This window comes from Vidua macroura, chromosome 17, assembly GCF_024509145.1.
Source record: "Vidua macroura isolate BioBank_ID:100142 chromosome 17, ASM2450914v1, whole genome shotgun sequence".
Classification (NCBI taxonomy): domain Eukaryota; kingdom Metazoa; phylum Chordata; class Aves; order Passeriformes; family Viduidae; genus Vidua; species Vidua macroura.
Window position 1 is genome coordinate 1,676,181 of NC_071587.1, and position 21,972 is coordinate 1,698,152.

The 21,972-nt window shown below is 51.3% G+C and overlaps 2 protein-coding genes and 1 long non-coding RNA gene across 3 annotated transcripts in view; all 3 read right to left on the reverse strand.

Annotated features, from left to right (window-relative positions):
- Window positions 1–2,292, reverse strand: part of ERGIC3 (ERGIC and golgi 3) — a 29,781-nt gene extending 27,489 nt beyond the window's left edge. Inside the window, exons 1-4 of the mRNA XM_053992798.1 lie at window positions 1,146–2,292; window positions 958–1,028; window positions 366–453; window positions 128–247 (exon numbers count right to left, since the gene is read on the reverse strand). Coding sequence (XP_053848773.1) covers window positions 128–247; window positions 366–453; window positions 958–1,028; window positions 1,146–1,584 — 718 coding nt within the window. The 5' untranslated portion in view covers window positions 1,585–2,292. The remainder of the gene's footprint in view (window positions 1–127; window positions 248–365; window positions 454–957; window positions 1,029–1,145) is intronic.
- A 3,053-nt stretch (window positions 2,293–5,345) lies between these two features.
- Window positions 5,346–21,972, reverse strand: part of LOC128816065 (sacsin-like) — a 92,798-nt gene continuing 76,171 nt past the window's right edge. Inside the window, 4 exon segments of the mRNA XM_053993321.1 lie at window positions 5,346–7,710; window positions 7,712–10,579; window positions 10,581–13,164; window positions 13,167–14,636. Of these exon segments, the coding sequence (XP_053849296.1) occupies window positions 5,346–7,710; window positions 7,712–10,579; window positions 10,581–13,164; window positions 13,167–14,636 (9,287 nt within the window).
- LOC128815791 (uncharacterized) lies at window positions 14,666–15,622 on the reverse strand. The gene is made up of 3 exons (XR_008439717.1): window positions 15,588–15,622; window positions 15,245–15,333; window positions 14,666–14,758 (listed from the first exon to the last, which is right to left on the reverse strand). It is a non-coding gene; the product is annotated as an uncharacterized LOC128815791 (long non-coding RNA).

The window sequence follows — 21,972 nt, forward strand, 5'->3', positions numbered from 1 at the left end:
GGTATTCAAGACTTTACAGCATTTAAACACTTCACAGCTGTCACCGTGTCCCCACAAATCTCAGAACAGGCATACAGCGGAAAGACTAACAGAGCATCCACCCAGGACAGGCAGAACAGCATCTTACCATGTCTCTCAGCCTCTGGAGTTACACGATTCCCAGCTTTATCCAAACGTTGTTTGAACAGATTGTGCTCTACATCCAGCTGCTGCTCTCCTGCTACATCCATTGCATCAATGCTCAAATCTGAAACCAGTGCAAAAGGAAAGTGATCTACAAATATACATTTGTTATGGGCACACTGAGCCTCTTGAGTCCCTGCCAAGGAGAAAAATTATCATCACCATTCAGAAGTCTTACTTACAAGCACAAGGCATGTGTGGAAAAATAACATCTAAATTGATCTTCAGTTTATCTCCCCTTGATTTGTCAACATACAATTCTGGATGAACCTGGGAACAAAGGAAAAACAGTCCCATTTTACTTGGAAGCAAATCAAAAGGCCCCTTTCCTTTGGTCCTGTGGCACAGGAGCTGATTTTTAAGACAGAAGAGGTTTGCCAGACAGCTGAGCCATTGCCATGCACAGCCCAGCGCATGCCATTGGCAATGCTGTTAAATAACTGGGAGATCTCTGAACGTGGGGAGGGAACTTCAGCACTTGCTTTCCCTTCTTGGCATAGCATGGCATGGCTGCTCGCAGGCGGCGAGACGTAGTGCCGTCCCGGCGAGACGCCACAGGTTGGGGAGGGCAGCCTGCTCCCACCGCCGCGACGACCGGACAGGGCACAGAAAAATACCGCGAACTGCGGGTCTATGCGGGGCGAAGCTGCTGCCTGGGCAGCCCAGGGGGGCGGCCCGGCGGGGGCGAGGGCCCTCCGGCCGCCCTGAAGGGCTGCCCGCCGCCAGTCGGAGACAGCACCGGGGGACTGTGTCTGCTCCATCGGCGGTACTTACCTCCTTGGTGAGGTAATACTGCAGCTCCGAGAAGAAAAGCAGCACCATGATGAGCCCACTAACTGCCGTCACTGCCGGGGAGACGAGAACCATTGTCAGCGCCGCCCAACCCGCCCGCCGCCGCCCCGAGCCGCTGACAAGCGCCGGCCTGCTAAAGTCCCCCGGCCACCCGCAGCCTCCCTGCTCACCCAGCGCTCCCCCGCACGTCTTAACCCGAAAATCTTCCAGGGTCTTAGGAAAAGCGTCGAACCGCTTCAGCCGCCACAGCGACTCCATGACGCCGCGCGGCCCGGAACCGAACCCTTCTTCCGGCGCCGGCCTCGCCCCCGCTCCCGGCCCGCCCCCGGCGGAGAGCAGCTCTCCATACCCGGCTGAGCCTCCCAATCCCGTCCGGGGCCTCCAGCTGCAGGAGGGCTGGGGCCGGGCACTGACAGCCTTCGGAGAGCAGTCGAGCTGTCCCCTGGGCCAGCTGTGGCGGTAACAGTGCGGAAAGCAAAGCGTCTCGGCAGAGTACCAGTGCTTTGGAAGAAAAAGGGGAGGAAAGGGGAAAGGGAAGGAAAGAGAGAATCTAATTGTATGGAAAGGATGCTGGACTTTTATGGCGTAAAGAAGTTGACTGCCACTCATGGTTCCAGGTCAGTTTAGCAACTTATCTGTCAAGTCTTACTTCAGAGGATCAGATGTTTCTTTGAAGATGGTAAGCCAAGTCTGCCTTATTATCTATCGAACACCAAAAAATATCACTGGCACTACTGGTAGCTCATCACAGAAAAGCGACAGAAAATAACAGTGAATATTTGTTTGTTTTACAAGCAGGTTTAAGAAGGATGCACAAATAGAAAAATTCACAGAAAGTACTAAAACATCTGGAAGAAGCAGAATATACGAGATTAAGTGTACCTGGCAAATTCTTCCCCAAATTTCAGCACAGAGAGCTTTTTCTTGAAAAATCAAGAGAACTATGCTAAATCATAGTTCTCTTCTTCTGACCAAACAACCAGGGTGTTCTGTTTAAGATAAAAACAAGAAAATAATTGTATCTGAAACAGGTCTGCACTGCATACTAATATGACATCATTTATCTATAAAAGAAATATGTTAAATCATCTCTTCTGTCATAAGGGATATCACCATTATTTGCCCCTATTTTATGAACACTAGCTTATATGTAATATATTTAAATATGCTGGTTTATTCCATACCCAAATCACTTCTAATGGCAAGAATAGAAGGATGTTTTTAGAATAAATTATATTATCAATAAGTGAATGGATTTGTTTTCTAATCTTAGTTTTATACAAGCAACTTTCAGACAAACAGCTCAGTAGTTGAGATATAAATATTCTAATTATACTGAAATACACTATAAACACTTATTTCCAGAGCAGTGGAAGCTCAGAGACTTTACCTGGAACGTGTTCAGAAGTGAGGCTGTGTGACATAACTGCAGCGCACAGATTTGCTCAAGCCCTGGCCTCAGCCACTTGAGCACCTGTAGAACAGAAGCAGATACAGAGAACTGTTCAAGTAATTCCTATGTAAACAGCTAGGAATTTAAACTTTTAAAAAGTATAAAACCTGGTTTCTTTTATAAATAAATCACTCATTTTCAGCTGTGCAATGTCTAATTTCACAAGGAAGTGCCATTGTGGTAATCTTGGTTTTGAAAAAGATAAAGCAGCTGAGAGTCAAGAGATTTATATATTAATTCCATATGACATTGTTTTACAGACTTTTGGGGCAGTTTACCAGCACCTAGGTTCAAGTTTGTGATAAACATAACCTAATAAATAAAGTAATTGCTTTAGTTACAAAGCTGGGGCTGTCCTCAGGAATTCACTTCCAGAGTAGTAGAAATATCTTTAAATTCTTTTCTCATTTGTCCTTGACACACTTTAGAAAAGCAGGATAAGAGCTCATGCTTTGCCCATGGCATTACATTTACTGAATGCCACAGTAACTCACAGGAAAAGAAAAAAAAAATCCACCCCTTCGATTTTCATGCAACTTTTAATTAAAATAACATTTATAACTGGTAAAAGTTGGCAGATGTTCCATTCTTTTCCTAAAAGAATGGTAATAGAAGAACCCCCATCAGGGAAACAAATGTGGCTGCCTCTGAGGGCAGACAGCATAACTGGAGGTTACAACCCCTGGCAAAAGCCAGCTAATGTCACCTTCTCCCAGAGTTGTAGGTTGGGTTGGGATGGATTTTTTATGGGACATCTAATTCCACTTTAATCAGTCCTTTCCTAGTAACTATAAAAATTCATTCTTGGGTTTGCTGTAAAAAAAAATCTCATGTTCGTCTGAATGTATTTATAAAGCTCCTGCCAGTACTTAGTGAGGTGTCAAGGAGGGGAGGAGCAAATTTCTGACATGCTTCTATAAGAGAACTTGGCTTGAATAGTTGTTATATAGATCTGGGACAACATGGGTCCATACACCAGATGAAGCAATTTTTCAGCAATTCTTGGTCATAGTCAATATAGAAGGTAGCATCCAAACTGTGGTGGTGAGTTCTTGAAAGAGATTTCAAGTGCTTTTCCATGGGAAGATACCACTCTCCTCTGGAGCCCTGGCTAGCTCTGCAATGTCCCAGGGCCAGTGGCAAGAGTGGGGAACTGGCCAGGCTGGGGTCCTGCCTGAGCCAGAACCTCTGAGCCAGATGCCCAGGAGCAGAGACCCCTTGGAGGAGTGATGAGGACCGAGTAAAGGAGGCAGGGGAGGCTCTTCTGCAGTGCAAAGTCCAGCAAATTTATTGGAAGAGGCGAGGAGAAGGAACACAGGAGAGGAATGCTGGAGGGGAGCACAAGCAAAAAGAGTCCCGAGCACACCTGTGCATGGGTTTTTAAAACTTTTCAAAACAGGGGGTGGACACAATACAACCAATGGGCAACTTCCAGGGTGTGTGATGACACCCATCAATTTCTGGGCATCATTCAGTGTCTTCACCGAATGCACAAATTGCACCTCCTGGTGTCGGATTGTCCATTCCAGAATTTTGACCCCCAAATACTTCCAAGTGAAACATAAACTTTAAAGGATTTAGAGATTTTAGAGGAGCTAAGATTTTAGTTAGAGATAAGCTTTACTAGAGTTAATTAAAATAAATGAGTAGGCCTTGATGAAGTTAAGAGTTAGTAGTTAACTAATAATTGATTGCTTGTCAACACAATGTTTCGTTAGCTGGGTTTATAATGAAGAATATAGAAACTGACAAACAGCTTTTAGGAACATAAGACAATTGTGGGCCTCCTCTGTTCTGAAACCAATTGAAGACAGGGAATGGGAGTTCTACCAAGGTTCATTTGTCATATTTACATTGAAAAGGTAGAAAGGTCAGAATGAGGAAGACTTCATTTACTTCCTCATTTTGGGACCCCTCCCCATGAAAGAGACCACCGACCCATTTCAAGGAACAAACTACGCATGCTTAATAGCTTTTGAAATGATTAGCATAGGAAGCGAGGAATGGGATGTACCAAAATTATGAATATGTATTTGTATTTTGGGTATTCAATACTTGTATGGATAAAAGGACTCTGTAATCATTTGAAAGGTGTGGTGTGTATTTGGGAGCTATCCCGCACGCTGCCCGGCGTCGCAATAAACATACACTTTCTAACTTTAAACTGTTAGAGAGTTTTTGTCTGTCACAGTTGGATATCGGTGCTAGATCAATATCCATATTTCTTTAATAAATCACAAGGAGGTTGTCGTTGAACCTTTTCTGGAGCCACCTGCAGTCTATGCGCATGCAAAGCATCGAGCAACCGAGGCTGAATCCTCAGCAGCTCATCCTGGGTGGAAGCAGCCACCAAAATGTTGCCCATATAATGATACAGATGTGCACCAGGAAACTGCTTGCAAACTCCAGACAAGGCACGAGCCACATACCATTGGCATATGGCCGGGGAATTGCGCATCCCCTGGGGCAAAACTCTTCATTGATATCGCTGTGCAGGCTTAGCATTGTCAATTGCTGGCACTGAGAAGGCAAATTTTGGTCTGTCATCGGGATGCAAAGGAATTGTAAAGAAACAATCCTTCAAATCCACGATGAAGATCGGCCAATCTGCAGGAAGCATGGTAGGCGATGGCATGCCCGCCTGCAATGTTTCCATGCTTTCCATCACGGCATTGACCTTTCGGAGGTCTTGTAACAACCTCCATTTCCCAGATTTCTTCTTGATGCAGAAAACAGGAGTGTTCCAGGGACTGGTAGAAGGCTCCAGATGACCCTGGTCCAACTGCTCCTGCACTAGATCTTGAAGGGCGATCAATTTATCTTGAGGGAGGGGCCACTGGTTCTCCCAAACAGGTGTGTCCACCAGCCACCGTATAGGAGTCGTAGGACACTGTGCCCTTCGTTGCAGTGGCCCCCATCAAAAACCCGTCCCAATGCACACCCCCCACGCAGACAGAACATCCCTCCTCCAGAGGTTAGCAGGAGTAGAAGTAACATGCAGCCTAATCCAGGCTGGTGCCTCCAGCTGCCCACCCAGGATGTTATTTATCTCCTGTGCCAGTGTCTCCACGACCCTCAGCTGCTGCCAGTTCAGCACCATCTCTACATGCCGGATATAGAGGAGCCACTGAGCACCACCAGACAGACACACACAGATAACTTGTGACTGGGAGCTGCCCTCCACCTTTGCCCCACTGTGCACCAGCACAGTGCAGATGTCCTTGCAGCACTGCACTTTCACCTGCTCCACTGCAAAGCCACCATCCCCCTCCATTCCCATCATAGCCTTGGGGGTCTGCCACTGCAGCAGGGACTCCAGCCCCAGCCTAAACCACGGGGATACCAGCAGGGTCTGGAGACGCCTCTGCGCAGCGCACTGAGAGCCGTAATGACATGGCTGTGGACCACCCTCCTCCAGCTGCTTCTCTGTCACCTCTGAGAGTGCCCGCGGCCGCAGGTGTGGTGGCAGCCTTTGCAGCAGCCACCTGACATTACACCCAGACACTGGCAGCGCAGCCATGAACACAAAGGTCTTCTCTAGGGCCCGAGCGGTCTCTGAGGGCACACAGTCATTGAAGCACAGTCTGTGGGATGGCTCCAGGCAGTCAGCAGCGCTCAGCAGGTACAGCTCAGCCACAGCAGAGCAATCGGGAGGCTCCGATTCTTCCCGCAGCAGCTGGAAGAAATGCCGTGTGGCCAGCAGGACTGTCTTCTTCTGGCTACTGGAAAGGGTTCCACTGCCATGGCTCTCCTGGTAGATTTGGGCCAGGACTTGGCTGTAGTGAGTCAGCGTGGGGACCAGGACGACACCAAGGTGTTGCAGGAGATCTCCAAAGGCAGCTGCGTGGGGGTGAGGCGTGAGGAGGTAGGGGTAAAAGTCAGCCTCGTCCGGGAGTGATGTCACCACCTGCCGTGGCCTGGCTATATCCCATGACTTGGCCAGCACCACAGGCAGCTCAGAGAGGTGCTCTGCGTCCACCTCCTTCAGATGGGTCTGCAGGAAGCTGTACATGCTCTGGAGCACCCTGGCCCGTGTGCTTACCTGCAGTTCTGTTGAGCAGGCTGCCCTGCACACATGCTCCAGGTTGGCCACCACCAGGGCAGTGGGTATCTCTACAAGGACTTCCATGGCCTTCAGAGACCTCTCCTCAAGTTCAAGGGATTCTGGCAGGATGGTGGCTGATGTCCACAGGAGCTCAGCCACATTTTTGCAGTAGGAAATGCTGCCTTTCAGAGCCACAGCCTTAGTACAGTCTGCAAAAGGAGTGTGGAGGTTCATCAAGTTTGGGGGGATATCCAGTGGAGGCAGGAATTGGATTGAGGCAATCTTCCTCAGGAAATTTTCCTCAGGATTTTCCAACAGGATTGCAAGTTGCTTGAGCATCTCCTGCTGTCGCTCCAGCAGTTCTGCAGCATGGCATGTAGCCTGAGTGGCTTCACGCTCTATCTCCTCAGCCAGCGCCACAAAATCCTCTACAGAGAGGCTGGTGCGGACACCTGCCTTAAGGAAGAAATCCACAATTACTATGCAGTTTGAAGGTAGCTTATTCAAGAAAGTTTTAGGCACAAAGTGGTTTTGGAGCCGCAGGGTGTGGAAGGAGGGCATGTCATGGTAGAAGTAGGAGGCCAGGCGCAGTCTTCTGTGGGCATCTGGTATAAAGGCCACCTTCCGAAAAGCTGCCATGATGGCGTCCATGCTCTGAGTGGAACAGATGGGTTGCAGGACAAAGAACAAGTGTACAGCTTCCATGAGGTCTTGCTGTGTGAGCTGGGACAGCCGGGGAAGTACCACAGTAATGAAAAGCTTTTGGTCATCGGTGAACTCCCACTTCAAACACTTGGCCAGCCATTCATGGTCCTGGCTTGGTGTGAGAAGCAGCATGTCTTTGTCCAAGTCATACAGGGTTTGGGCACTTGAGGGCACTTGCAGGAACTGTCTGCGGAGTAACAGCACCTTGTGGTAGGGAGCCACAGCGACATAGCCCCCCCCAAACTTCTGGAAGAGAGGCAGATACCGGAGCTGCTCCAGTGCACATGAATCCAGCTTTCCCTCCTGGACAAACCTTAGCAGGGCTGACACGTCCTGCTCCCCTAAATCCCCCCAGCAGAGATCAGCTCTTGTGTCTGCCAGATGGGCCACTACAGCCCTGGGATCTGTGACCTGCAGTGCCCATGGCTTCAGGCAACAGTAGACAAAACTACAGGGCAGCAGGGACTGCTGGAGCACAGGGATGCCTAGTTTGTGCAGCACCTTTTCCACTTTAGAGTGACACTCAAAAAGAGGATTGTGGCAGTAGGTGCTTCGAGTCTGTCTTACTCCCCTGAATAGGCAGCACTGCCATATTCTGGAGATGATTCATGAATGACTTCATGTTCATGTTTGAAGTCCTGGAGGGGACCATCCTGTCAAAGAAAGTCCACAGCCCCTTGAGCCACTTTTCCCCCTCTGCGGTCCACTCCAGCTGACACAATACCTCCTGGATGAGTGGTGTGGCCTCTGGGAGGTCAAACTCCTTCACAAAGCAAGGTGGGATCCATTCAGGAATACACTCTTGGGCAAAACGGTGGCTGTGCTTGGGGAACAGGTGGGCAAAGGAGTGCTTGAAGACAGGGTGGTGGATGCTGAAAGCATTCAGAAGACCATCTTCTGTGGCCAGCAAGGGCAGGCCTTCCAGGTCTGCCTTGTCCCCATCCTTGTGAGTACCTTGGGAGTGCCTGTTCCATCCTGTTAAGTATTGCAGCAGGTAGAAGCAGCTCTTTGGGGTCCTCAGGGGTGTCTCAGCCAGCTTGCAGGGCACAGGCAGAGCCAGGGCCTTGAGGAAGCGCCGGAGAGAGGCTGGCCCTAAGACCACAGCGTTCACCTGGGCTTCAATGAACTCCTCATGGATCTGCTGCAGGTGGGTGAATGCTGGAACCAGTTTCATGTTCAGTTGCTGCAGCACTTCCTGGACTTCTGGCTGAGGCTTCTCCTTGAGGAAGTATGGCTCTGTTAGCATGTCCCCTCCACCTGGAGATGCCCAGGTTATTGTCACCGTGTCAGATGACTTCCTGTGGTACACAGGCACCAGGGGCAGTCGTGCATGACTGATCTGCTTGTAGACCTCTCTCACCATGTCCTGGAAGATAGGTAAGACCCTTTTCATAACAGGGAAAAACTGGAGGAAGTGGGAGTCCAGGTGCTGCTGGCAGAGTTTCAGGGACTTATACTGGAGCTTTTCTGGCTCCAGGGCTTTCCACTGCCTGGTGAGAAAGTAACAGTATAGTGGAACCACCAAGCGCCGGAGCAAGAAGTCATTCCAGGTTGCCCCTGTGCCACCTTTGTCCCAGTGGAGACTGCACCTGGCCGCATCCACAGAGGAGTTAGCATTGATGTGCACAGGCAGCCCAGTGATCAAGGGCAGTGGGAGGGTGCAGAAGGCTCTGCCCATGGCTTGGTTCAGAGGCTCCAGGCAGGCAGCCACAGCCCCACAGGGCAGCCATTTAAGCACCAGAAACTCCTCAGCCCCACCCTGCACCCCACTTTGGGAGATCACCCTCCACAAACTTGTGGTCTTGGCCCTGCTATTTTTGACTTTCATAGTATAGGAGAGAGGGGTGGGGCTGTTCCCATCCATGGCTTTGCTTAATCTTGCTTGAACCTCCTGTCTCAACTTTGCATCATCCTCCGTGAGCTCCGTGGTCACCCGCAGCTTCTCCACCAACTCTTTCCCATCTGGGGGGATCTCAGAGAAGATGATGGTGTGTACATGCCGGAGGAAGAGCACCAAGTCCTCACCTTCCTTAGCCAGTGTTTCTTCCATGTTCTTGAGGTCTTGGTCTCGCACCACCATGTTAGACACCCTGGACTTGGCAGCCTCAGCTGCAGTGCGGAGCGGCAGCCGGAAAAGGACGCCCTGTTTCAGGTTGAAGAAGGATGGTAGGAAGGTGTCATAAATGTCTGGAAAATTCTTCTTGAAGTCAGTGTCAACAGCAAACATGCTACCAGGCTTCGCAGTTGTGGCTGTGGGCATGTAGTAGAGATGGGGATCAGAGACACACAGGGTACTGTCTCCGGTCAGGAAGGCTGGGCAGTCAGTAAAATGGTAGACAGTGTTGAAGCCAAGGCCATATTTGCCTGTGACATCCTGCTGGTCTTGCTTGCCACCCACCCCCAGACGCTGAATGCCTTCAATGTCCTGCTCCCGGAAGGGGCGGTCGTTGTAGATGCAGAGGGCAGGGCCCTGCAGGATGTTCCATTTCTCACTAAAAGTGGCCTTCGCTGGGTGCTGCCGGTGGTCCCACACAAAGTGCACAAGCCCCGCACCAGCATCATCTGCATTCTGGAGTACCTCCTTCACCATATCAGGAGCGGACTCAGAGTACTCCTTCAAGATGTTCTTCAGTCGTGTTGGCAAATCTTCGTGGGCACCAAATGGCTGTGCCCAGAGGCTCAGGTGATCAGTGATGAGTTCACTCCTCTCTAGTGCTCGGTGGCGTGTGGTGGCCACCCCACAGCGCAGGGCTGCATCTCGGGACAGCTGTTTATGGCACAGCAGGACATCTCTGTCCAATGGCATCCATGGTGCATCATTGAAGTAGAGCTTGTCCCATGGGTGCAAAATGCCCTCCTCATCAGGCAGAAAGAGTTGCTGGGTCTGGCAGGCATCTGGCTGGGTGCCATCTTTCATCAAGCCACAAGACACCAGCCGCAGGGCCAGATCCAGCTCCGCAGCAGGCAGCGGCTTTCCAGCATGTGTCTTTGCCAGGGTGCAGAGCACTCGGGCATAATCATCCCAGGTGAACGTGTGGCGCAGCCCCACACACTCCCAGAGCTCTCTGTAGGGCTTGTACTGCTCTTGGAGCTGATGAAGGTATGGGGCAGCCTCAAATGACAGTGTCTCGGCCACAGCTGTGACTGGCACAAAACGGGAGCCCATCAAGATGAAGGGCTCCCCGGGGTCCACTGCAGAAGCCACCTCATTCCAGCTGGAGTGATGTTCCCGGAGCAGCATGTTCAGCTGCTTGTAGCAGCAGTTGGTGCTGTACTGCAGGGTCTCCAAAGGGAGAGTATTGGAGAAATGTCTGAGTGCTCGCAGCTGCTCAAGGACCTGAGCTGATGGTATCTGCCGATCCAGCCCCAAGAAGGATGCTACCTCCTTGGAGAGGCTGAAGCATTTTAGGAGCCAAGATAGGCTGGATGAGTCCCACTAGTGGCTCATGGAGGTGATGGTAGAGCTGGGCAGCTGGCAGCAGCACAGGCTCACCATTGCATAGTACAGCAGGGAGGAAGGGCACAGTCTGGAAAGTGGCCTGCAGGGTGTCGTTTCTTCTCTTCTTCACTGCATCCTGAAGTAACTTGAGGATGCAGGCAGCCCTCTGGCAGCTCTGGGCACGATTCTTGGTCCAGACAAGCTGCACAGTCTTTGCCCTCTCCAGCAGCTCTGGCAGGGCTATGGTGTCCTTCACCATGCCCAGCCTCTCCAGTTGGCTTAGTCTCTCCAGGGAAAGGAAGGCATTCCCAGTGGGGAAGTGCCCATCCTCAGGGCTGTATAAAGGGGCAGCGCGACCTCTGGGATGCACGAGGTGATTGATGAACTGCAGGTGGCCATGAGGGGTGACAGGGATGCAGGGCACTGTCTGCAGCACTTTGTCCACATCCTCATGAGACATATCCAGCGTATGGAGCAGCAGCAGGTTCCGGTCAACATCAGGGAGATTTTCCAAGTTGGGAAGCACAAGCTCACAGAGAAAGCGGTTCCAGTCATAGGTTCCAGCATCCAGTGCCTTCCCAAGGCCCTCCTGCACCTTCCCAGGCAAGGCCACAGCCAACAGGGGACGGGGCACAGTGATGGCAAAGACTCGCTGTGCCACAGTACCCAGCTTAGGGTGTTTCTCCACAGTCTGGTGCAGGAAGCAGGCGTCCTGCAGTGAACACCAGGAGTGGCCATCAGAAAAGAGCCTTGGGCCACTCCTGGCTGCCACAGCCTGGTAGAAACCAGTCACAGCCTCTGTAAAGGGGTAACGGGCAGTGCTAATGTCTGGCCAGAAGAGATGATACTCATAGTTCTTCAACTCGCCTGCCTCGTGCATGGCACGGAGATGGTCCAGTGCCCGGAGCCAGGCCATCGGCACAGCATTGTGGAGCAGCACCCGATTCCACTTGCCCCACTCTGCCGTGTCCCACAGCCCCTTGCGATTTGAAAGGATACTGAAGGCCCCATGCAGGTGGACTGGCAGCCCTGAGATGACCGGCATGGGAAGGTGGCAGAAAACTTGCCCCTCCTCATCATCCAGACGTGGCACCCACTTGCCATCTTTGGTAGGGGCAAGAGGAAGGGCCACACCAGCCATGGGAAGTGGAGGATGGAGTCCTGCCTGTGTGTTCTGGTGAAACAGTTCCAGCAACTCCCCATCACCCTGACACACCAAAACCAGGTAGTGCCACATTGTCCTGGATTCCTCCTCACAGGCTGAGAGCTGCTCAATGGCTGCCCAACTTGGGGGATCCCCAGGGGCCCCCAAGTCTCGGATCTCCTTTCACTGCAGCGTGGCCAGAGGCATGGTATCCTCTGCAGAAGTGGCGGTGTCCGGCAGCATCTCCAGGGATAGCTCCCTCACATGCTTCAGGAAGAGCAGCAGGAGCCTGTTAGAGCGAAGGAAAGCAGCCCCAAGGGACTGGATGCGCTCTGTACCAAAGGCCTCAGAGCAAATCTGCGATGTCACAGCTTCCTCTTCAGTGCGAAAAGGCAAGCGGAAAAGGCTCCCTGGAAAGGGTCCTGGCTCAGGAAGGCAGCAGCCAAAGATACCATGGTAGGGCTGGAACTGCTCAGCAAAGACATGGAGGATGCGTGGCCGGCTGGAGAAGTCCAGGCGGATGCCAGGGGAGCCGGCCCTGGGGATGTGCTTGCCCAGATGGGTGCCATTGGGATCAAAGATGAGCAGTGTCTCCCCACTCAGCACTGCTGGCACATCCGTGACACGGTAGCCAGAGCTGAAGCCCAGACCAAAGCACCCGATCCGGCCTGCCTGGCCCTCCTTTGTGGCAGCCCCAATCCGGGTGATGTTCTGGAGGTCATCCTCTGTGAACAGGGCATTGTTGTAGGCCCAGAGGGCTGGGCCATGGCAGGCAGCCATGCCTGGGTCTAGCAGCCCAGAGGTGGCCTTTCTGCGGCACCGCAGGTCCAGAAGGAAGCGGCACACGGTAGCACTGGCATCCTCTGCATTCTGGACCATCTCTGTGAAGAGGTCACCCTCCTCGCCGTACTCCCGGAGGATGTTGCGGAGGCGTAGGGTGATGGGCTCTGAGGGGCCACAGGCTGTGAATGGCTCTGGGCCCAGCACCTGCGTGCTGAGACACTCCGTGCCCAGGAACATGGCTGTGCTGGAAGGCACTGCCTCGTGCACCACCTCTTGAACATCCTCCTCTTCCTCCAGCTCCATGTCCAGGTACACGGCAGAGGCAGCTGGACGGAGGGCAAAGCCTGAGCCCTGCGGGATCCTCACAGGAACTGGCACAGTGCCCTTGCCCTTGTGGCCCCGTCTCTTCAGCCACTCCAGGACAGCTACAACCACCTGCAACTCTGTGGCAGTGCCCGCTCTGGAGCCGCGCCTGTCTATGTCCTGCCCCAGGGAGCGCAGGGCTGACACCGCCCTCTCCTCACTCACCCCGTCCACCACCCCCCAAGCCCTGAAGAGGCAGCTGTAGGGCAGGAAGTCAGGGGGCACCCGGGGCACCAGCAGCCCCAGCTCCAGTTCTCAGGATAGCCCAGTACAGCATCACGTGGCAGGACAAGCCCAGACTCAGTCCACACAACAGCACCATCTGGGGCAGTCCCAAAGACCTTCAGGTTTTCCTGCATGTGCCAGTAGATAGGCTGGAGAGCAGGACCCACCTCATCCATATCCCTGCGCCCCGCCAGCTTTCTCAGCTGCTCCCACACTCTCTCCGGCGGTGGGGTCTGGCTCAGCCCCAGCTTCTTCTCTGCCTCTGGCACAAAGGCGTCAGTCAGGGGCATGGCAAGCCCCACCAGGGATTGGTACTGCATGGATCGCAGCTCCCGAGGGGGCAGGAAGGGCTGCCCAGGCTCTCCTGTGCACTTGGAGTGAGGTACCCATGGCGGGGCCTGGAGCTGCCTGAGCTCTGCAGCGCTGAAGCCATCCAGTGCCTTGGGGTGGTTGCAGACTGTGATCAGTGCCTCAGCCCTGTCCAAAGCTGCCGTGCCACCCTGACTGACTTTTGCTGCAGCTGCCAGGATGTCTGAGGGCAGCAGGCACCCCTCACCATGCCGCAAGCCCACGGCCCTCAAGGCACGTAGGACAGACGGAGTGTGGAAGGCAGCAGGAGGAAAGCGCTCGGGTCCCAGCAGGGCCTGCAAGGTGCTGTCGCAGGGGTCATAGAGGTCTTGCGGGCATGCGGGGCCATCAGGGGTCTCCAGGAAGGCCAGCTTGCTGCAGGCCTGCCAGAGTGGGGGGCTCTGTGCAAAGACAGTGTCTCCGTGCTGCAGTACCCAGAGCAGCAGAGCCTGTGTCTCAGCTGCTCGCCCCACATATGCGCCTTGGGCCACGGCTCTGATGGCTTTCAGCATCACGCAGGCTGCACTGATGAGGGGCCTCTGGAGCCTCCCGAGTAGCCGCCGGTCAGCTTCATCCCGGCACCGCAACACGGCCTCCGGCAGCACCACGTCTTGGGGCAGCTCCAGCTCTGGCTCCAGTGCCAGGGTGGCAGCAGCTGGCACCAGCTCCGAGGGCTGTGGGGTGGCCAAGCAGGGCAGTGCCAGAAAGAGGGGCAGAGCAGCCAGAGTGGCCATGTCCTGCTTTGTCAGGGATGGGACGTCTGCCAGGTAGAGCCGGAGGATGAGCACATCTGCATCAGGAAGCGAGGCCATGCGGGAGGCCAGTGCTGCAGCCCCCTGCCTGCCCAGGGCCCGCAGGGCATTGAGGGGGGATGGAGGCAGGACATAGCGGGACAGGGAGCGGTGCCACGCACTTGGTGGCACCACAGGGCAACCCAGGACCTCCAGCACAGAGGCCACTGCAAGTGGCAGGAGCTGGTCCTCCCATGCCTGGAAGATAAGACTGGATTCAGGTGTCAGTGGAGCCAGATGGACAGTGGGGGCATCCAGTGAGGACAGGGCTATGAGAGGAAGTCCCTCCAGAGGGCCCAAGTCATCCATGTGGTGGGCCAGAAATTGCCACAGGGCTGGGAACCAGGAGGCTGGGGGCTGGGGGGCCCTTGGGCTGGGCACCAGGTCACTGGGGTTGAAGACTGGGATGTCCAGGTGGGGGGCAGAGCCAAGCGCAGGGTCTGTACAGTCACAGCTGGATCCAGCAGAACCAGGTTGGGGAAGAGACCTGTGTACAAGAGGCAGAGGCTGGACTAGAAACATGTGGGACCTGGGACCTGGCAGGGGGACACAGGATGGGGGAAAAAGAACCTGCAGGGAATGGGTGGCCCGCATATGGGATGTGGGAGGACCTGGGCTCTGGGGGGATGGTGGATACCCTTAATAGGAGCACAGAGAATCCAGAAATCCCAGATGGGTGGGGATATAAGAAAGAGATGTGGGAGGTAAAAAGGTGTTAGGGGAACCAGTATTGGGGAGCACAGAGATCTTCAGATGAGGAACACAGTGAGACCCAGGACCCAAGGGAGCACAGAGGGGACAGGGGAATGCAGGAAGAACAGCAAGGAAATGGATCTCCAGAGAGACAGGGAAGTACAGGGAGATACTGGGGCTGCAGAGGAACCCAAGGTGCACAAGGTTGCCTGGGGATGTTGGGATTTAGGGGGGAACAACCAGGGGACCTAAAAGTTGTCCAGAGACTCCCATCTTTTACCCTCCTTGGCAATGCCTCGCAGGAGGCTCTCCAAGCCTGGCTCCAGGTCTGAGGGCAGGAAGGACCCGGCCAAGCCAGGTAGGAGCTCCCTGTGGGAACAAACAGATGTGCTGGGGGACCAGAAGGGCAATGGGGAGCAGCTTTCTGAGCACCTGCCTCAGCTCCCCCTTGGTGACACTAGGTGAGAGAAGGAGGGCAGTGAGGAGCCCAAATGTCCAGGGCCAAATATCCAGGTTTGGCCATGCCTTCCGTTCCCAATTCAAGAGCAAGAGCTGTGACTGCGGGCAACTGTCTGTCCTGCCCACTCTGCAAGGAACGGAGCTGCCGGGGGCCGCGGGCTCACCTGGGGCAGTCAGATGTGTCCACGTAGACAACGGCTGATGCAGTTCCAAAGGCCACGAAGGTTCCGTCGGCGCGAGGCAGGAGAGGGAGGCCCCGGAGCTCAGCATGGCAGCCATCCCCGGCCACGTAGCGCAGCAGGGAGAGGCGGCCGGCAGCTGGGAGCTCTGCGGCCCCGTGGTGCCGCAGCACCTCCCGCACGTGTCCCGCCGTGGCCTCCCGCAGACCCTTCGGCATCCCCAAAGTCAGTGCCCTCCACACGTGGGGTGGGACCTCGGCCACCGGCTCCCCAGCTGCCACCAGCAAGGCCTGGATCGCCTGCCGTGTGGCTGCATCACCCACAGCCTCTGGCAGCAGCACAGCCTCGAGGGCCCGCAGCCGCCCCGCCGCCCCGTCTGCGGCCGGCAGCAAGACAGGGGCAGCCGCCAGCTCCTGGCACACACGGCTCATCAGGCTGTGGATACGGCCGGAGCTTGGCGTGCGCTCGGGGTCTGGCCACAGGCTGTAGGCATCTGCACTGGGCAGAGCCACGGCCATGGCAGCCAAGTGGCTGTAGACCCGGGGCAGGAGGTCGAGCAGCAGAAGAGCATTCCAGCGGGCATCTTCCTCACCCTCCTCACCCTCCTGGGGCCAGCGGAGGTGGCGGCGATCATCAGAGAGGGCAAAGGGAGCGCTGGCATGGACGGGCAGCCCTGTGGCTGTCTCATCAGTGGCTGGCAGTGGCAGGAAGCAGCAGAGCCGCCCTTGGCAGGCCCCTTGGAAGGGGTGTGCCAGGCTCAGCTCAGGGCAGCACCCCAGCCGTGTGCCCAGAGCCACGACTGGCCCCTCAGTGGCCCTGCCTGTGGCCACCAGCCACTCGCTGCCAGTACTCACCCCATCCCTGTGCAGGGCCACCAGGCACCACGCCAGACTCAGCCCCTCATCCTCCGATGGCACTGGGACAGGGAGAGGCTGAGGGCATGCTGCAAGTGTTCCCATGAGTGTCTGGACCCCGTCAGGGGCCACACGGTGCAGGGCCACGCGGCGGACATGGCGGAGGAAGAGGAGGGCAAGAGGGGCCTCTGTGAGTTGCAGCCCAGTCAAGGACTTTTCAGTGTCCCATGCTCTGCCAGCAAGGGGGAGCATGGCCAGGAGGCCTGACCCCAGCTGGCCAGAGGGATATTCTGGACCACAGAACCTCCTGCCCAGTACAGAAACTGGAAGGGGGTTGGCCAGGAGCCACCGATCACTGCTGTGGGATGGGTGGGGCATTGGTCAGTGGGGCATGAGCAACTATTGGGCATTACTGGTTTCTCTTGGGTTTTATTCCATTCTCTCTCCTTTGCATTAATATTAGTAATGGAGCTGGACAGGGGGAACCTTCAATGATCCACCCCAGCCCAGCAGTGCTCATTCTCTAACAACATGTGCTGCTTCATAACCCCTGCATTTATTGCATCCCTCAGAGGCATCTTCATAATTTCATTGCAGACAACTCACATTCCTCAGGAAATCGAGTGTTAAAAATATTTAATACCAAAAACTTGTATTTTGACGGAAATGTAGAACAGCCAGACATGTGGAATGTAGTGCATGGGAGTGGAGAAGTGTGAAAGACACCAGGATGAACCTTTATGATCTACTTGTTCCCACTATAATGAAATTATTATGTCATGCCTCATGAAATAATATGATCCTTTTTAAATATTTAATTAATAGAAAAGAGATGTCCCCCTCCTCCACCCCTGCAGAATGGGAAAATGGATTTTGAAGAGTTTCAATACCAGAGTACTGTAACTTCTTCCTGTGATCCAGGGTAAGTATTCCCTTCCTTATTCTGCTAAATAAACAACCTAAATCACATTGTAGTATCACCCACTGCCATACTGCAAGACAGAGAACATTGAAAACTGTACATGAAAACTCACCTACATTTCAGAAATCATTAAAAAAAAGCCTGTCTGGTGATCCACCTCTGTTCAGTCTCAGCTATAACATTATGGGGCTTTGCTACTCTAAAGAAAAGTCCTGCAAATACAGAAAACACCAAAATAGCAAAGATTTTATGCAAAACCTTTATTCTGGACTGCTTTCCCCTGCTTTTCAAATCCTCTTATTACATCATGAGATGAAATCCTACAGCAGAGAGTAGATAATCTCCATCAAAGTTATGTTGTTGGGCTCTGAGGACTGGAAATTGTGTTTCTATGCCTTTCCAAGCTCAGTAAATGAAAACAGGAGGTTAATCCTAACTTACCTGCAGTAAATGCACTTCTCCTCAGGGCTACTTGTTAGCTTTAGGAAAAAGGATGCATTTAAAAAAATATTTATGATAAATGCAGGGAAGCATTTGATAGTAGCAGGTATTTAATTGTACTCAGGTAATTAATGACAAAACAGGGCTTACCTGGAAGGTCACAGGTGAGACAAAGCCTAGAGCTCACTGAAAAGTGTCAAAAGCCTCAACAACCTCCTTCTGTAAAAGAGGAGCGAGATAAGGAATAAAGAAATTCAACTATGACACCAAGTGTAGTAATGGGACTTGATGTGATTTTGTTAATTCAAATTTACCGGTTTTCAGCTGCGTCATATTGAAATGCCAGGCACATGATTAATATTTCTTTAAAACTCAGAGTAAATGTTAATAGTGTCAATATAGAGGATGGGAGAGAAGTGTGTAATGTGCATATGGAAATTGAAATGTCTGGGATTAAAATATAACAATGCACCTTGGTGACTTCAGTTCTTAAGAGCACTGAGTTTCTTTCCAATATTTGGTCCTAACTGCCATAATTAACTGGGAACACCTCCCAGGAAACCATACCATTTACATTAGCAATCGCAGATTGATATTTGCTATTTACATACATCCATAGTATTAATCATTTTTAGAAATTAATATGTAAAACTGAATATAAAGTTGAAACAATAAAACATCTTGTTGTATCAAGAGTTCTGCCCGGGTCTTTGTAATATTTGGACATTAACAGTTTTTCAGATCTGATTCTAAACTTCCTTTGAGGTCAGGAACTGTTAAACTAGAGAAGGATTTCAGAGCTGGATTCTTAATTCTGTTTAGGAGAAATGACAGATCTTTGATTGATCTCCCTGCTCTGATAACCAGGTCTGTTTGTTTCCAGCCAAAACCTTGTCGGGTCAAGAACAAGCCAGTGCATGGCAGATGGAAAGTGGACTGGAACTGCTCCACAGTGTCAACGTATGTGTTTCAATAAAAAAGAACTATCCTTATTCCTATTCCAGAAATATTCCTTTCCATTGCTCAGAATTATATATACTCTTATTCAGAAGTGTCCTCTAGAGCTGTGCAAAAGCTGGTTAGGAAAAATCAAGCAGAATGCTGCATATTTGGTTTTATATGTGTGGGTTTTAGAGAAATACAGTTGAAAGGTCTGAACAAAAGGTCGGGATCAGGGATGCTATTTACAGCTGGAGGTTGTATCTTTAAAAGAAGATATTGTCATGCCTTTGTACTTATGCAGGATTTTGCTACAACCTATCCTGCAAAAACACTTGACTGAAAAGCAGGAATATTATCTGAAAAATCCAGTATAACTCATGAATTCCATACTCTGAGGCCCCTCTGACACTTTTAATTTAAATTATGTTTTGCCAGCTGTGATTCCATGCGGGTTCATTTAGTCATAAGAATGTTGCTTCTCTGATTCCACAATTATTTGATCTTTAAGATTTAATTTTCTGAATGCTGTGCTTTTGTACCGGTGACTTGTGCACCTCCCTCGCTCCCGGAATTTGGGGTCCTCTCCTTCTGTTGCCCAAATCCTGGAAATGTCTCTCATTTCCTGGACACAATCCAGTTTGAATGTGTCCCTCCTCTCACCTTGATTGGGAACAAGACAGCTACCTGCATGGCCAATGGCACGTGGAGCAGCATTCCAGTGTGCAAGGGTAACTCACTTTTATCCACACCCAAAAATATTCCTGAGAATTGCACAAACAAAGCCAAATGAACAACAATATTTTCATTTTTTGTACAACTGTAATTGCAAACATACAGCACAATTCCTCTGCATCTGAATTCTGCAATCATCCAGGCTCGTGGATCAAGGAGATTGCTAACCCATGGCACATAAGATGGGACTGACAAAACATTTGCTTCAGGTGCAAAGGTTATATAAACAAACCCTGCTAAACATGGTGCACAGCGGGGAACCTGAGCCTGGCCTCCAGTGTGCAGCCAACATTCAATTCTAAGTGCTCAGATTCACCTAAGAAATAGCCAACCTTGCCCACAGTCCTAGAAACTTCCCTGCTTTTAGTTAAATTACACCACGTTTAAGTCATGTTATAACCACAGATTGCAACAGATGTGTACTTCAAACAAATAATGTTTATTTATTTGTTGTGGTTTTTAAGCTGTCTTTCCCCTGGCTGTGTTTCCTGTGAAAGAGGCTGCAATGACCCACTGTGAAAGTTTTTCTACATTTTTCAGGTTTAGAGTTGTCTTTTTGACCTGTGACACTGCTAAAGCTTTGGGTTTGGTTTTGTTCCCCAGTTGTCACCTGCCCCACTCCAATAGGAATAGAGAACGGGTTCATAGAGTTTGCTGTGCGCAGAACCTATCACTACAATGAGAGTGTCAGCTTTGGCTGCCAGCCCGGCTTCGCGATGGAGGGATCCAAACATTCCTGCTGTGAGAACACTGGAAACTGGTCCACAAAGCCAGCCTGCAGAGGTGAGCACACCCCATCCCTCAGAAACCAGGGATCAAACTGAGCTCTCCCACCTGACCACTGCTCTGACCATTGAGCTGTCACTCCTCTGTGGAAGAGCTGTGCTCAAAAGGAAGCCAAAAAAAGAATTGCAAGGCCCCGATAATCTAAGCCCTCTCCCAGCACTGGATGTTGTATGGCACTGATGTATCTGGATTGATTTCAATAATCAGTCATGTAACTTTATTATGAGTATTTCCTCTCCTCTTCCTATTTCATGTCATTAGAAATTACATTGAGGCTGGATTTTCACAGGAAACTTTTGACCCTATGCTTCAGGGTCTGAATTTCTTCAGCATTTTAATACCAGCAGAAGTTCTGTCCATATGTAGGACACATTTTTCATTCCCAAATATCACATACACAAAATTCTGCTGGGATCTGATCTACCCCCATTTTCAAACCTGCTCCTTATAACTGGATTTTTTTCCAGCACCATGTAAAATACCAGTTAAGAAAGCAGTAGTATTGTACAATGGTGAGAAAAAGAGAGTTCAAAATGACCTGAAGGATGGCATTCTGCACGGGGAAACTATCCTTCTTCTGCAAGAACAAGGAAAAATCCTGTGCCTACACTGTAGATGTGGCATGTGTGGATGGCAACTTCACCCTCCCTGCCTGTTTTAAAGGTATGTGAGCCAGGCTGCTCACAAACCAGCTCCTGGTGGGGGAATTACAACTGCTTGAGTGTGGGGGACAGTGTCATAATTCATCTTCAAGCCCTACTTGAGTGGCTATTTGAATTATTGGGTATTTGAGTTACTGGGTATTCTGGAAGAAAATGACCTGAGGAGAAAATGCCCAGCAAGAATTTTCCTTTGCTTGTGTCAGACCCCTGCTTTAATTCCTGCCCTGTTCTAGAAGATGCTACTTAAAGATGTTACTAGCCCAAAGAAAAGGCCATATGTGAAGTACTCTGGGATTTCACAAAGCCTTGGATCAGCACCTTCTTTAGGGACAAAAAGCCTGAACATTGCTGCCGGTTTGAGAACATGACATATTCCCTCTTATTCTGGTGAATTATTCCCACCTTGTGCTGATCAGGAAAACACTTTGGACCAAGAGTGTTGAAAGGCAGCTGAGAGCTGTGGGGAGGAATTGATGCTGGAGGAACAGCTTCACAGGCACGCAGGCTTTTAGAATAAATAAACAGACGTCACCAACTTTGCTAGCAAGAGGGAAATGTTTCACACTTGTTTTGTCAATATTCCTTGCATAGAATTTTCCTTGTAAGTTTTATTTTCATTTCTAAGTGAAGGAAAAGCACAGCCTATCCACAATCAAAACATCTCACATTTGGCTTCTGATGCACGTAGCTCAGCTTTATTAAGATAGAAAATAAAAGTGTATTTCTTCCAACAGTTTCATTATGATGCAAAGATTGACTGCTCACCTCACTATTGTTTTCAGCTGTCACATGTTTCAAGAATTTAACCCAAGTTCTTCACTTGTCTCCAACAGAACTTGGCTTTTTTCAACTCTGGTGAAGAAAGACCCCTCAGACATGAAAGCATGTGAAGATGAAGCTTGAAGCAGAGAAATAAACCAATACTAAATTTCTGCCTTACTGAGACAGAAAATTCCATATACAAGAGGAAAACTTAGGTCCTGTGAGTGTAACTTGGGTCTTGTAAATGTAACTCAGGTCCTGCAAGTGTA